Below are 12,391 nucleotides of genomic sequence, written 5' to 3' on the forward strand. Positions count from 1 at the left end.
GACAATGTCTCTCCTCGGCTCGGGCCTTGAGCCCTAATGTAAAGTGGGCCGGGGTCACAAATTCTCTGGCCCCACACTACTTTTTCGGTTTCATTATTTTACTATTATATTTATTAAATTGGTCTTAGGTTTAAAAGTTTAAGGATAACTATAGAATATTTCCGAATCATAATAAATGTTTATTTCATTCTCTCATATAATATCAAGGTAAGTTTTACTATTCATATAAGAAGAGAGAGTATGCATTTATTAAGAAATACTAGTGTGTAGCCTCATGCATATATATGGGTAGGATTAAAAATTTTAGAAGAGGTTCAAATTATACATGGCAACAGTTTACATTTTTTTAAACCATACATTTCTAAAAAAAATTAATGGTTTCTTATATATATGATTTAGAATTTAATTGGTTTTAAATTTTTCGGTTTTTGCACCTAATAATTCAATTGCCACAAAAATAAAAAATTTAGATGAATACGTTGTGAAAATTTAGATTCCAATTGAAATCCAATTTATAATCTAATTGGATTTAGACTCTTCGATTTTTATACTCAATAATTCACTTAGTACAAAATAAAAAATTAAATTTTTCTTTAAAAAAAACTTTAAATTTGAATATGATAATTTACAAATTTGGGAACTAAAATATAATTTTTTTTAATTCAAGAGCTCCTTTATCGTTTCAGTTGCTCTAGTAGCCTCTAGTGTTTATTTTACTGATTCTGCATAAAGTCTAAAGTCCTTACCCAATTTATAACTCTTTTCCTTTCTCTATAATATTCTAAGCAGAATCAGTTAAGACACCAACGGGTCGTTGTAGTATAGTGGTGAGTATTCCCGCCTGTCACGCGGGTGACCCGGTTTCGATCCCCGGCAACGGCGATACTTTTTTTGGCTTTTGCAATTATGCGCCTGTTTGTCCATTTCTTTTGCCTTGTTTTGTTATGATCTTATTAAAACTGGGCCACCTGTCCACAACGTTATGTAATGTTGTCGTCTCAAAATTCTCTCTAAACCCAACAATTGTGGTGCTTGTGAAACACATTACTAGTTTTTATACTAAAATGTGTGAGAAAAAAAAAACTTTTATCACCTATTGCAAGTTATGAAAAATTGTATAAAATCAGGTATGTACATGGGCTTATTGAAGCTGAAAATAATAAAATAACTTTCCAGCCCAACCACGCAAAAGCTCATTAGCCTTTTAATGCATTGTGTCATTTTTCACTCTAATTGAAGTCATTTTACAAAACCAAATTACAAGTTCCAAGTTTCCAACTTCGAATTAAAAAAAGTTTGACATATACCGCTTCTGGTGTAGATTATGATGGCCATCAGATAGTGTAACAAATTAAATTCTTCAGCATATGGTACCTAGATGATAGACTATACACTATACACGTTTATGTTTGATCAGCCAAATGGTTGCCAAAGCAAGTTGATCTGAAAGTTTTGAGAAGGTAAGTTAATGGACGACACTCTTGGTTCATCTCTCTCTTATTAAGGGGATCATTTTCCACTTTCCAATGAAGTCCCAAATCTGCCTTCATAATCACCTGTCTATTGTGCACATCAACTGTATACTCTTTTAATCCTGCATATTAGTGTATAACAAACATTAAACTCCATAGCGAGTGTTCAAACTAAATATCTGATAATGAAATTTCTACTGTTATATGTAGCATGTGTACATCTCTTTTTTTTTTGTTTTTTTTTTTCCCCCCTATTTAGTGGCTAACTATATAGATATTGTATTGATCAAAGAAATGTACTAATTTCATTGTATAACATTAATTGGAAGGGCAATAATTAAATATATTTTTCAGGAGATCTAGTCTTGCCAATAATTATCTCATATATCAGATATATGTGTATTCATTCTCACAATATTTGTGAGGTACACAATCGTATAGAATCAATATATCCATATGCTATAAGAGAAATAATGCGTATATCCGAAATCTCCTCATTTTTATTCAACCCGATTTCGGATGGGATTTCTTTACCTTAATCTTGTCACTTAAGATTTTCAAATGCTTGGAATTACTTCACCCATCCACCAAAATTCTTTTTTCTCGTGGATTTGAGTAGACCAGTAATTTTCCATACTTATAGTCTTTTACTATTATTTAATAAACAAATTAAGAATTAATCTTATTACAAGTTATTAAACATAATTTCTCAAAAAAAAAAAAAAGTTATTAAACATAATACACTGCATATCAAGTTTCAACACTACAAGCTAGTAGTAGCTACCAATATTCTTAGGTCGACTCGAGTAGACCAATAATTTTCTACTTTTTCAGTTTTCTATTATTTAATAAACAAATTAAGAATTAATCTTATTACAAGCCGTTAAATATTATATACTACAAATCAAGTTGCAACACTACAAGCCGCCAGTTCAATAAACAATAAAATAAGAAGAGAATCATTCAAAAAAAAAAAAAAAAAAACATTCTAGTCATAAAACATAAATATAAAATTTATAAAATTAGAAAAAATTAAATATATTTTTATATACTTTTATTATATTTAAATCCAGTTCAGATTGAAGAATCATCCCACGCTCTGTACCAACAAATGGGACAGGGTGTCCACAAGACGGAGCCAAATCATCATCCCTCACTAATTGTTGTCTTTTATTGGTTTCTTGCCTTGGACATCAGGACATGTGATGTGATAAAACATTAACGAAATTTCTTACCGGTCATTTTAGAAGCAACTTGGGAGACTCTTTGCCGACAACGTTTACATCCCATGTTTGCAGTCAGCACTACAACCTGAAACTATAGATAGAAATTAGAACATCTCTAATGAAAAAGCATAAACACAGCTATGCTATGTGTACAATAAAATTGGGTATTTAATTGCTAAGTTGGCCATCTCCAAAAAGCACAAAGGAAAATAGAGTGGCTGTACAACCAGAAAGAAGAATTGGCTATTACTGTGCAGCCAATCAGTTGCTCAAATTCAAAGGAACTTAAGATGCACAAGGGGAATCACTACCACTTCGAAACAATTTTTGTCTCTCAATATAAATTGATTAACAAGCGGGGACAGAGAAACATGTGATGAGAAATTCAATTTACAAAAACCAGAGTCATTGTAGTAGCCACACAAGAATAACACTGGAGCCACGAGAATTGAACATGTAGAACATCAAAAAGAAATTTCATTACGAATTCAACATGAGAATAAAAGAGAAAGATGAATCTTACCGAAGGGGGTGTCAAATTCTCCGTGTGTAAGAGTGATTTCTCGTTTAGTATTGGCATCATAGCGTTGCCGGAGAGCTCTCTCCCTGTTTCTTTTATGTGGTAATGAATAACGATGAGCTTAATTGGTCTTCTCCTTTGCTTGGTCAACTCTATTTGTATATATCTGTGCACGAGATTCCCGCATGCAAAACTGAATTCAACTTTGTCACCATCAACATCACAACTGATTTCAACGATCTTCCAGGCTCTCTATTGACATTGCTATTGAAAAGGGAGCTGTTATAGCGGATTAGGCATGGTCAAGCCCACCACATTAATAAGCTGGCTGCTCTTGCACCCAAAGATTCCTAATATGACCGACTTTGGGCTTCATGTTCTAATAAGTCCTTGTCTTGCTTGCACGTGTATTTTTATATTATAAGTGAAGATAAGATCGGAATCAAAGAGCTAGTTAACATTTTAGAAATTTGGTGGTCTAAAATCGATCTCCCACCAAAGTAGGTATGGGAAAAATGATTCTAAAGTTCCGATAACAGATAAAACAGTATAAGAATTTTTTGGCTTAGGACTTTGTCGTTAGCCTGCCGCAACAAGTAAAAGAATTTCGGACCCAGCTTACCAGCAAATAACAAAAAGGTTATCCCATCCATCTACCCCAAAACTAGTTACATAGGCCACCATTATCCACCAAGTGACTTGTGGTCACCCATTCAACCACTCTATATAGCGTGCAAGACATTCTGTCGTATAGACAATTTATTCTTTAACAATGACAAGCAATTAAAATATAAATCAGATATATGTGCTTTAGCCTGAAGAGCACACAAACGTTTTTTATTTTATTTTATCTAATCCTAGTAAAGAAAAGCACTAATGTATCATTCCACCCAATACCCATGAGCAATTTATTTATGGCCCTGCCAATGCCAATCACACCCCCTTAGGAATAGAGAATTCCAGAATTTAAAAAAACAATCACAGGACTTTCATTTATAACTAGTCTCTGAGTGCGCACTCAGACTCTTCTATTTTTTGGGTAAGGGTTAATTTAGAGCATCCATTATAATTTCGGATCACTACATTTTCCAATAACAAAAAAAAAAAAAACCTAGGGGTGTGATGAGAATTATGTGTGGTGAAATAATTTTTCATCATACCATTAGGTTTTTTTTTTTTTTTTTTTGGTTATTGGAAAATGTAGTGATCCAAAATTATAATGGATGCTCTAAATTAACCCTTATCCAAAAAATAGAAAAGCCTTTGACGCGCATGCTCAGAGGCTAGTATTCCGTAATTATTATCCATTTTTGCCAATTTTGTTTATCTAGTAATCAACATGTTATTAATTGGAAGATGATGCTAAATTTAGTATTAACCTATAGGCGGAGGAAAAAAAGATCCATTGAATAAATCTTATAAATAGTGCATATAATGAAAATGCATAATGAAATCGTAACAATAAAACTACTTACAAAATACATGTGGTGACCTTTACAAAAGCTATTATGAGAAGTTGATGGATCAATGTAGAAAAGTAAAATATTTACATCAGGTAAAACTGTAAAATAAATCACTACATCTGAAACATGGAATATGTGAACTTATTAATATTATGCCGGCTACGGTGGAGAAGTTGTTGGAGCAATGTTATTTGTTCCACATTCTAATTGCTTTCCAGCAACATTTGCCATGAACCTATGATACAAAATGTGTGTGTTTGTGTTCTTAATAGAGACCTTAAAACGTACACAATAATGATAAGTACAATAAACATCAAGCATAAACTTGTGAAATGAAATATTTGAACTAACCTTGTGATGATATTGCATAGCTCCATGTATGTGAAATGGTCTACTTCAGCTTGGGACTTGAAGAACTATTATTTAATTACCAAAATTAAAAAAAAAAAAAAAAAAATTATATCCAAACTATGTAATTAAGTTTTTTTTTTTTTTTTTTTTAAGTAGATGTGGTAATGATTTGTACTTGCTTTATTATTGCATCGTCCTTCACTCTCTTTTCATGTTTGTCTTTATTGTTCCACATGTTGAAAATTGCATCGTCCTTGGTTTTTTTTGTTCGTTTCTTTTTTTTCTCATGGATGTTGGAAACCACATTGTCCTTTATTTTAATTCTCCATTTGTCTTTGTTGGCATGAGTGTTAGAGATCACATCGTCCTTCATTTTTCCTTTGTCTTTATTCTTATGGATGCTGGAAACCTCATTATTCTTGACAATGATTTGTTGTTTGTCTTTGTTCTTAAAACTTCAAAATGAAGAAAAAAAAAATTGTTTGTATATTAAGATTATCAATTAGTTATTGTCCTATTTTAAAAAATAGTGTAACACACCTTTCCAATTCTTGTGACTCTAAAACTCGTTTCACTTCCTTCCAAAGCTCTTTCTTGTCAGCTCGAATAGTGAATCCCTAACCAGGAGAATAATTTTGCAATTTTCGAACCCAACCCATATGCAGCATGACATTTTTAATATTAATTTTGATAAAACAATAGAAAGGGATGCTAATTAAAGATATCATTAAAAAGAAATATACCTTGTTATTAATGGCGTCCATGTTCAATATTGATTTATCATCCTTCCAATTCTCCCATTGAGCAGTAGGAACAACATGCACTCCATTATTTAGCATAGTGGACTCGATCCTCATATTTGAGTTGGGCATCCTTCTTGTTACTAATTGTATACATAAAAAATATCAAGAAATAAAATATTAAAACGTAGACCACATAACCATTAAAATTTGTAAATTATTAAAATAAATCTATATGTAAGACAGTTCTTTCCAATTTTTAATTAATACCTATGATGAAGGGAACAAAACATCTTTATACACAATATTTCTTGTGTGAACACCTTCCTCCTTAGGTATTGTTCCTTTTTGCACCAATAGTTTTGTGGTGGATTGGGAGACTCCCCTTGACAACGCCACATATAATTGGCCATTGCTAAAGTCATGATCAGGAAGATAAATTCCAACAGTTGGAATTGTCTGACCTTGCACTTTGTTTATTGTAATTGCAAAACTCAAACGTACAAGAAATTGTCGTCTAATCATTACAAATTGTAGGTGTACATTTTCTTTTGTCTTCAAAGGGATTCTTGACAAGAAAACACGTGTACCCACATATTGTCTAGTCAAAATTTCAGCATCTATTACGTTGTTAAAACTTCCACAGTATATCAATCTTGTACCATTACATAATCCAGCTTTTGGATCTATATTACGCAACAACATAATTGGAGCACCCTTTTTCAGCCTTAATATATATGGTGGTAAACCCTTTGGAGATATAGAATTTAGGAATTCTTGTTAATATAGATGTTGTGTATCTCCTTCTACCTCATCAAAAGAATGTAATGTAAACTCATCTCCTAGGAACTGAGAAATTATCTTTGCATTAAGCAGTTCAACATCATCATTTATAAGTGTTAGCAAAGCCCTATCAACCATATATCTTGCATCATTGGCATGTTCTTGCAAACTTGGAAAAACTTGATCAATCAAGTTGTATATAGAATGCTAACCCTCCCATTGCATTACCATTGAAGGAGATAGTTTAATCAAAGCATCTATTATAAATGGTTCATTCCCATCACCAATGCGTTATATATACTCAGCAAACTCTTCATCGTTGACAGACCTCATATTCTGCTTCAAATGTAACACTTTGACATCTTTCCATAATGGGGACTTGACTATGCATGCATCAATCATTTCTGCCTTTGTACCCTTTGGAACAACTGGAAGTACTTGATAAAAATCTCCACTCAAAATTAGCACCTTCCTACCAAAAGGTAAATTTACTTCCATAATATCTTTAAATATTCTATCTAAAGATTCAAATGCACGTTGATTTACTAATAAGGCTTCATCCCAAATAATTATGGTGCCACATCTAATAAGTTCAGCTAAGTCTAATTGTTTACTTATTGAGCAAGTAGATGAAGCATCGGGAGTTAAAGAATCTTAAACCTGGAATGCACTGTTCTTCCACCAGGGAGTAATGTTGCTGTTATGCCAGATGTAGCTGTGGCAATTGCAATGTGACCGGCTTTTCTCAAGGTTGCTAATACTGTACGATACAAAAATGTTTTCCCAGTTCCCCCTGGCCCATCGACAAAGAATATCATGCTTTTCTTAAGATCAATAACTATCATGATTGTCTCATATGCAAATTTCTGGTCATTATTCAATTTCTCAATTAAAGTAAGTTCTTCATCTACATTAGGAACAGTTAGCTCATCTTGTATGAGTCTTGGTACAGCTAAATCATTGTCACATTCTCCAGTTGAAATCGGCAAATCATACTCTGTGATATGCTTTCCATGTTGCAAGAGCAATGCCTTTAAATCATTGAGAAATTTATTTGTACAACGTGTCCCTATTGTAACAAATGTTGATGGGTAATCTTCTACCATATATGGGTAGAACTCATTCCACAATTCTCTTACTCTAGTTGGTAGACAAAATATCAATATTGTTGCAAACAATCTTCTTAAAGCTAACAGCATTCGAATGTCTCTTGCCTCAAGCAGACACTGTCGTATGCTGTTATCATTCCCTAGTAAACCCCTTTGTTCAGCTACTTGCTTAAAAGTTGGATAGGTTATCCCATTGACAGTTAATAAATCGTAAAATCATGTTGGCCCCTTGACATGATTAAGAAGAATACGCAAATTGAAATTCTCTCCATCAAATGGTGAGACAGTATATATCTTGCCCACTACTTTTTTATGAGATCTTATTTGTGTCCATGTTTTGTTTTTATAATCCCAACAATAATGCTTAGGAAACTCTCTATATAGATAATTTCGTGCATCATGATCAATCATATTCATATGAAAAAATATAGTGAGCATTGTCTTTTTACTTCACTCCAAAACATTAGCAATAGTTTCATGTGGTCTAAAGCGTACCTGTTGTCTATCTGGAAGATGAATTTGCAAACGAAAAATAGCAGGGTACATTTGATACATAGGAAAAGCAAATATCTTCCAACTTGCCTCTAGAGCACATACCCATCTTGCATCAATGTACTGTTGGACATCATCATAATTTGGGTCTGGTCTAACTTCCATAGAGACACGATCTGGACCTTTATGCACATATTTATATAGGTATTTTACACTCTTGATACTACAACATATTTCAAAATTAATATGACAATTATATTTCAGTAGTAACCAAGGATTATATGGAACAACCCAAGTGTTATCTACCATAATCCTGCAATGATCATTCAATGGCACAGGATTATTAATATCATATCATTTGTAAACAAAATATGAGTCATTGCCTTGGTAGGTTTCTGGTGAGAAAGGCTTTGGGTATCCTTTTTTACATCGCCCATTTTTCATGCACGGTGATCTTGGATTTTGTATTCAGCAAGGACCATGTATCACATGCTTCATACAACTTTATGTAACTGAGGTTATTCCTCCTTACACGATATTTCTACTTTAACAATCCGATCCTAATCCTCTAGATTATGCAATTTTTCATCTTCATCGAGAATTATAAGCATGTGCGCATGTGGTAAACCTCTTTTTTGGAACTCAAAGACCTGCACATATACAATAACTCTTTCGAGAACCCTCTTGACCATGATATCATCTTTCAATTCTTCAAATTTTGATTTGAAAACTCTTGCAAGCAAGTTTGGACGATCTTGTGCGGTTTGTGCTAGTAAAAGCTCATTTTGGATTTCTTCCCATCCTGGATTGCACGTCATTATGATGAATAAATCTGGCTTCCCAAACTTTTGAACCAATGACATTGCATCTTGAAATCATTTGATCATATCGCGTGAGCTTTCCACAAATGATGATGGTAGAATGGTTCTATGTCCAACAATTCCTAAATATAAGATGAAAAAGTTGGGCCATTAATGAATATTGATACTAATTCGCCATAAATTTCAAGTGTGAAGTTTACATTACCAGTATCCCTCTCTCCTTCATGGAAAGCATCTTGTAGGCCTTGGTACAGATCCACCCTAATAGAATCTTGATTGTGCTCAAACCACCTAAGCTTGTGTGTTTCAATTTTTACATAATTATCAACAACATACTGTTGTGAAAGGCGTCCTCCATACTAGATCATTGATAGATCATTGTGGCGAATCTTCGACAATAGTAAAAAAAGATTTAGGTTCAGTTATTTCATAGTGCAAGTGGCATTTTGAAGTAATAGATTGAAAATAATAAAACTGTTACCTGAAGGACATGTGCATAATAATCGCAACATGACACTTTATTTCTATTAGCGTTGTGTGTGTTGATATCCCATCCATATGTTCCAAATGGAAAAAGTATTGGGTACTGCAATGGATTATAATATCCTGATGTATCTTGAACATTGATCAAATTACCAACAAACGTTTAAACCAAAATTTCTCTATCACTTAAACTTCCAGCTTCTTCACCTCCTACAATAATAGCTGCCACTTGGGAAGCACTAGGAAGGCAATATTGAGGATAATTTAGAGGTTGTTCTTTAATAAGGAGTTTACATTGATGTAAATTTGGACTTCGAGATATTTGACGAAATTTCTCCACAAATGGGTTATGCATGTCTAAGATCCTTTGAATAAGTCGCACAATATCTTCGTGAGCTTCTATAGATTGAGACATTCTGCGTTGTATTTCAAGATTGGTGTCGTAGATATACAATTGTAGATGCCGCATACTTAGAGGTGTATGTGGTAAAAGACTACCAATTCTATGATCGATGGCACCTTGGGCATGGAATGTATATATTCCTCAACTATTCGTGGTCACGCTTTCATCCACGTGCACAACCATTGAGGTAAATGCAAACATATTGTTGTAAAACTATATATATTTCCTGAAATGTCTGCCTCGTGGTGTTTGCTCACAAATGAGCTCCATAAAATCAGGACAAATCAGTATGTTGGGTAAGGATATTTTTCTATCCTTGCAACACATCAAGGATGTCTCTCGATGGAACAAACGGACATTACAAAATCGACAAGTCTTTGGTTGTGGTAGTTGGTGCCTAATGGTCTCTCTACCTTCTTTAAAATCTTTGGCACAATTGTATCTACCTTGCATACAATTTGTTACATGTGTGTGTTGTCAACACCTAATTTTAATTTTTGAGGAAAAAATTAGAGATAAAGAGTGTAATGATAGTTGTAAAAGAAAATATTAAAAATTGTATCAAATATTATGTTGTAAAATAAGCAAAATATTAATAATGTTTCAAATATGCAGCATGTGAACAAATAATAAAATTGATAATAATAAACATGTAAATTGAAATAAAAATGAAGACATTGAGTAACAAACCTTGTTCTCTGTAGCCATCCCCATGATTTTGATCATACATATTTTCAACTTCTTCAATTCTTTCTACATCTGCAATGTAATTATAAAAAACGCTAATTTAAAAATAAATAAAAAAATTTATAATGGTGCAAAGTTTATAAATATTTGACATAAAATTTACCATCATTAACATCAGAATTTATATGACTTGGTCCAGCCTCAAAATCATTTAGCATTATAATTGGATTTATTGGAGGTAAACCTAAAATTATTATAAACATTAAGTTAGTATTGTTCTTGATTTTGACATAAAACTAACATGCCAAAATTTATATTTTTCCCCAAAATAATCATAGTCCAATCAATGAATATTTTTTAAAATGTACAAAATTATGATCTCACCATTAGTTTCTTGCATAGCATTTCACTCAACTGGCATATTTCGCGCCAAGTTACGAATATGCGTAAGACTACAACTTGGTGTAGCCTCGCGATTAGGTGGTATTAGTGATACACATGATGATGTTGAATTAGAATGCACAACGTCTTCATTTAAATTTGCTGGACTTCCCACTAAAGTAATATCACCACCCAAAGTTTGTTGTCTTCGTCTTGCATAATTGGCATGACGTCTTGCCAATCGGATTTGTCTGCTTTCATTGTCTTCTATTTGTCTACTACGTCAATCATAATATCTTTGTAGTTATCGATGACGTTCTATGTCATTACTATGAGTCATAAGTGTATTTTTCGAACTCATTTCTGCATTAAAATAGACAAAAATAATCGTGTTAGTTGCGCATATATACACCTATCAAAAAAAAGTTAGTTGCACATATATACATATTTAGCGCAATAATTATTCCCTAGTCCAAATAGGGTGTATTTAAACCTGTAAACATTGGAGTAAATTATAAATTTTTGTTATATAAAAGTTTTGCTAAATAATATTTCACCCTTATTTTTGAGTTGCAATGGTCTGACACTAAAAATATGTAAACACAATATTTTAGGCAAAATATAATGTTTTTTTTTTTAAATAATAGCTCAATTGGTTGAAATTTCCCTCCCCCAACTATTGAAGGGTATTGAAAAAAAAAATTGTCCAGAAAAGGCTTCATGTTATTAATTTATTTTTCTTAATAATTTTTTAATTAATGGGAGTTATATATGAAGTTATTATAATCTTAAAAGATAGTCACTTAGTAAAAATATCCATAAAAATAACTAAAAAAAAGGCTAAGATGGGCATTTGAATTTAGAATAACACCAAAAATATACACTGTTGTTTTGGTTTTGGATTTTGAAAATTCATCCAAAGCATTTCAAATAGTCATCCCTAGACTAATAGATCATTAATTTCCCAATGAAATATGCCAAGTGATTCACACTTCTCTCTTGCTTGCACCACTCTGCAATGTGAACAAATGACACGAGGATCTTAAATGTGATTACCAATTAATTGCTTCTAGATATTGTGCAACATTGGAATCTCTAGGTGAGCCTCTTTTCTCTTTTCTTTTTAATTAATTAATTAATTTATTTATATAAATAAATACCATTTGAGGAGTCCACCTATTCTCTAAGTTTAATATCAAGTGATGTAATCTTTTTTGGTGCATGTATTATTTTTTTGAACCCAAGCCCAAAAGTTTAATAAATAAAAGTACCTAGGTAAAAATCTATAAAACGTGGGTTTTTATTTTATTTTTTTCCTCTTTTCTTTAAATATAAAATTATAAAATCATGGAAAGAATTACTTCTAAATAATATCTAAATAATAGGCAAAATTTTAGGAATAAAAAAACTTAAAACATTCAAAAAAATAAATAAATGTAAAACAATACTGGCATATTAAT

At 32.2% G+C, this 12,391-nt stretch overlaps 2 protein-coding genes and 1 non-coding gene across 4 annotated transcripts; 1 reads left to right on the top strand and 2 right to left on the bottom strand.

The window, feature by feature from the left end:
- The first annotated feature begins 810 nt into the window (after positions 1-810).
- On the top strand, positions 811-882 carry TRNAD-GUC. Its single transcript has one exon. It is a non-coding gene; the product is annotated as a tRNA-Asp (tRNA).
- Positions 883-1,130: 248 nt separating this feature from the next.
- On the bottom strand, positions 1,131-3,779 carry LOC115972162. 2 transcript variants are annotated; one of them, XM_031092343.1, is made up of 3 exons: positions 3,222-3,779; positions 2,708-2,783; positions 1,131-1,594 (listed from the first exon to the last, which is right to left on the bottom strand). In XM_031092343.1, exons 1-3 carry the CDS (start codon positions 3,279-3,281, stop codon positions 1,404-1,406), a joined length of 327 nt encoding a protein of 108 aa, XP_030948203.1. In that variant the 5' UTR covers positions 3,282-3,779; the 3' UTR covers positions 1,131-1,403. The 2 variants fall into 2 exon arrangements, with proteins under 2 accessions (XP_030948203.1, XP_030948201.1); XM_031092341.1 differs by having other exon boundaries at positions 2,708-2,789; positions 3,222-3,773.
- Positions 3,780-6,042: 2,263 nt separating this feature from the next.
- LOC115970247 lies at positions 6,043-10,768 on the bottom strand. Its single transcript, XM_031089910.1, has 8 exons — positions 10,714-10,768; positions 10,554-10,622; positions 8,463-8,469; positions 8,160-8,379; positions 7,216-7,832; positions 6,884-7,027; positions 6,583-6,724; positions 6,043-6,522 (listed from the first exon to the last, which is right to left on the bottom strand). The coding sequence occupies exons 1-8, from the start codon at positions 10,766-10,768 to the stop codon at positions 6,043-6,045; spliced, it is 1,734 nt and encodes a 577-aa protein (XP_030945770.1).
- Positions 10,769-12,391: the final 1,623 nt, after the last annotated feature.

This window comes from Quercus lobata, chromosome 12 (genome assembly GCF_001633185.2).
Source record: "Quercus lobata isolate SW786 chromosome 12, ValleyOak3.0 Primary Assembly, whole genome shotgun sequence".
Classification (NCBI taxonomy): Eukaryota; Viridiplantae; Streptophyta; class Magnoliopsida; order Fagales; family Fagaceae; genus Quercus; species Quercus lobata.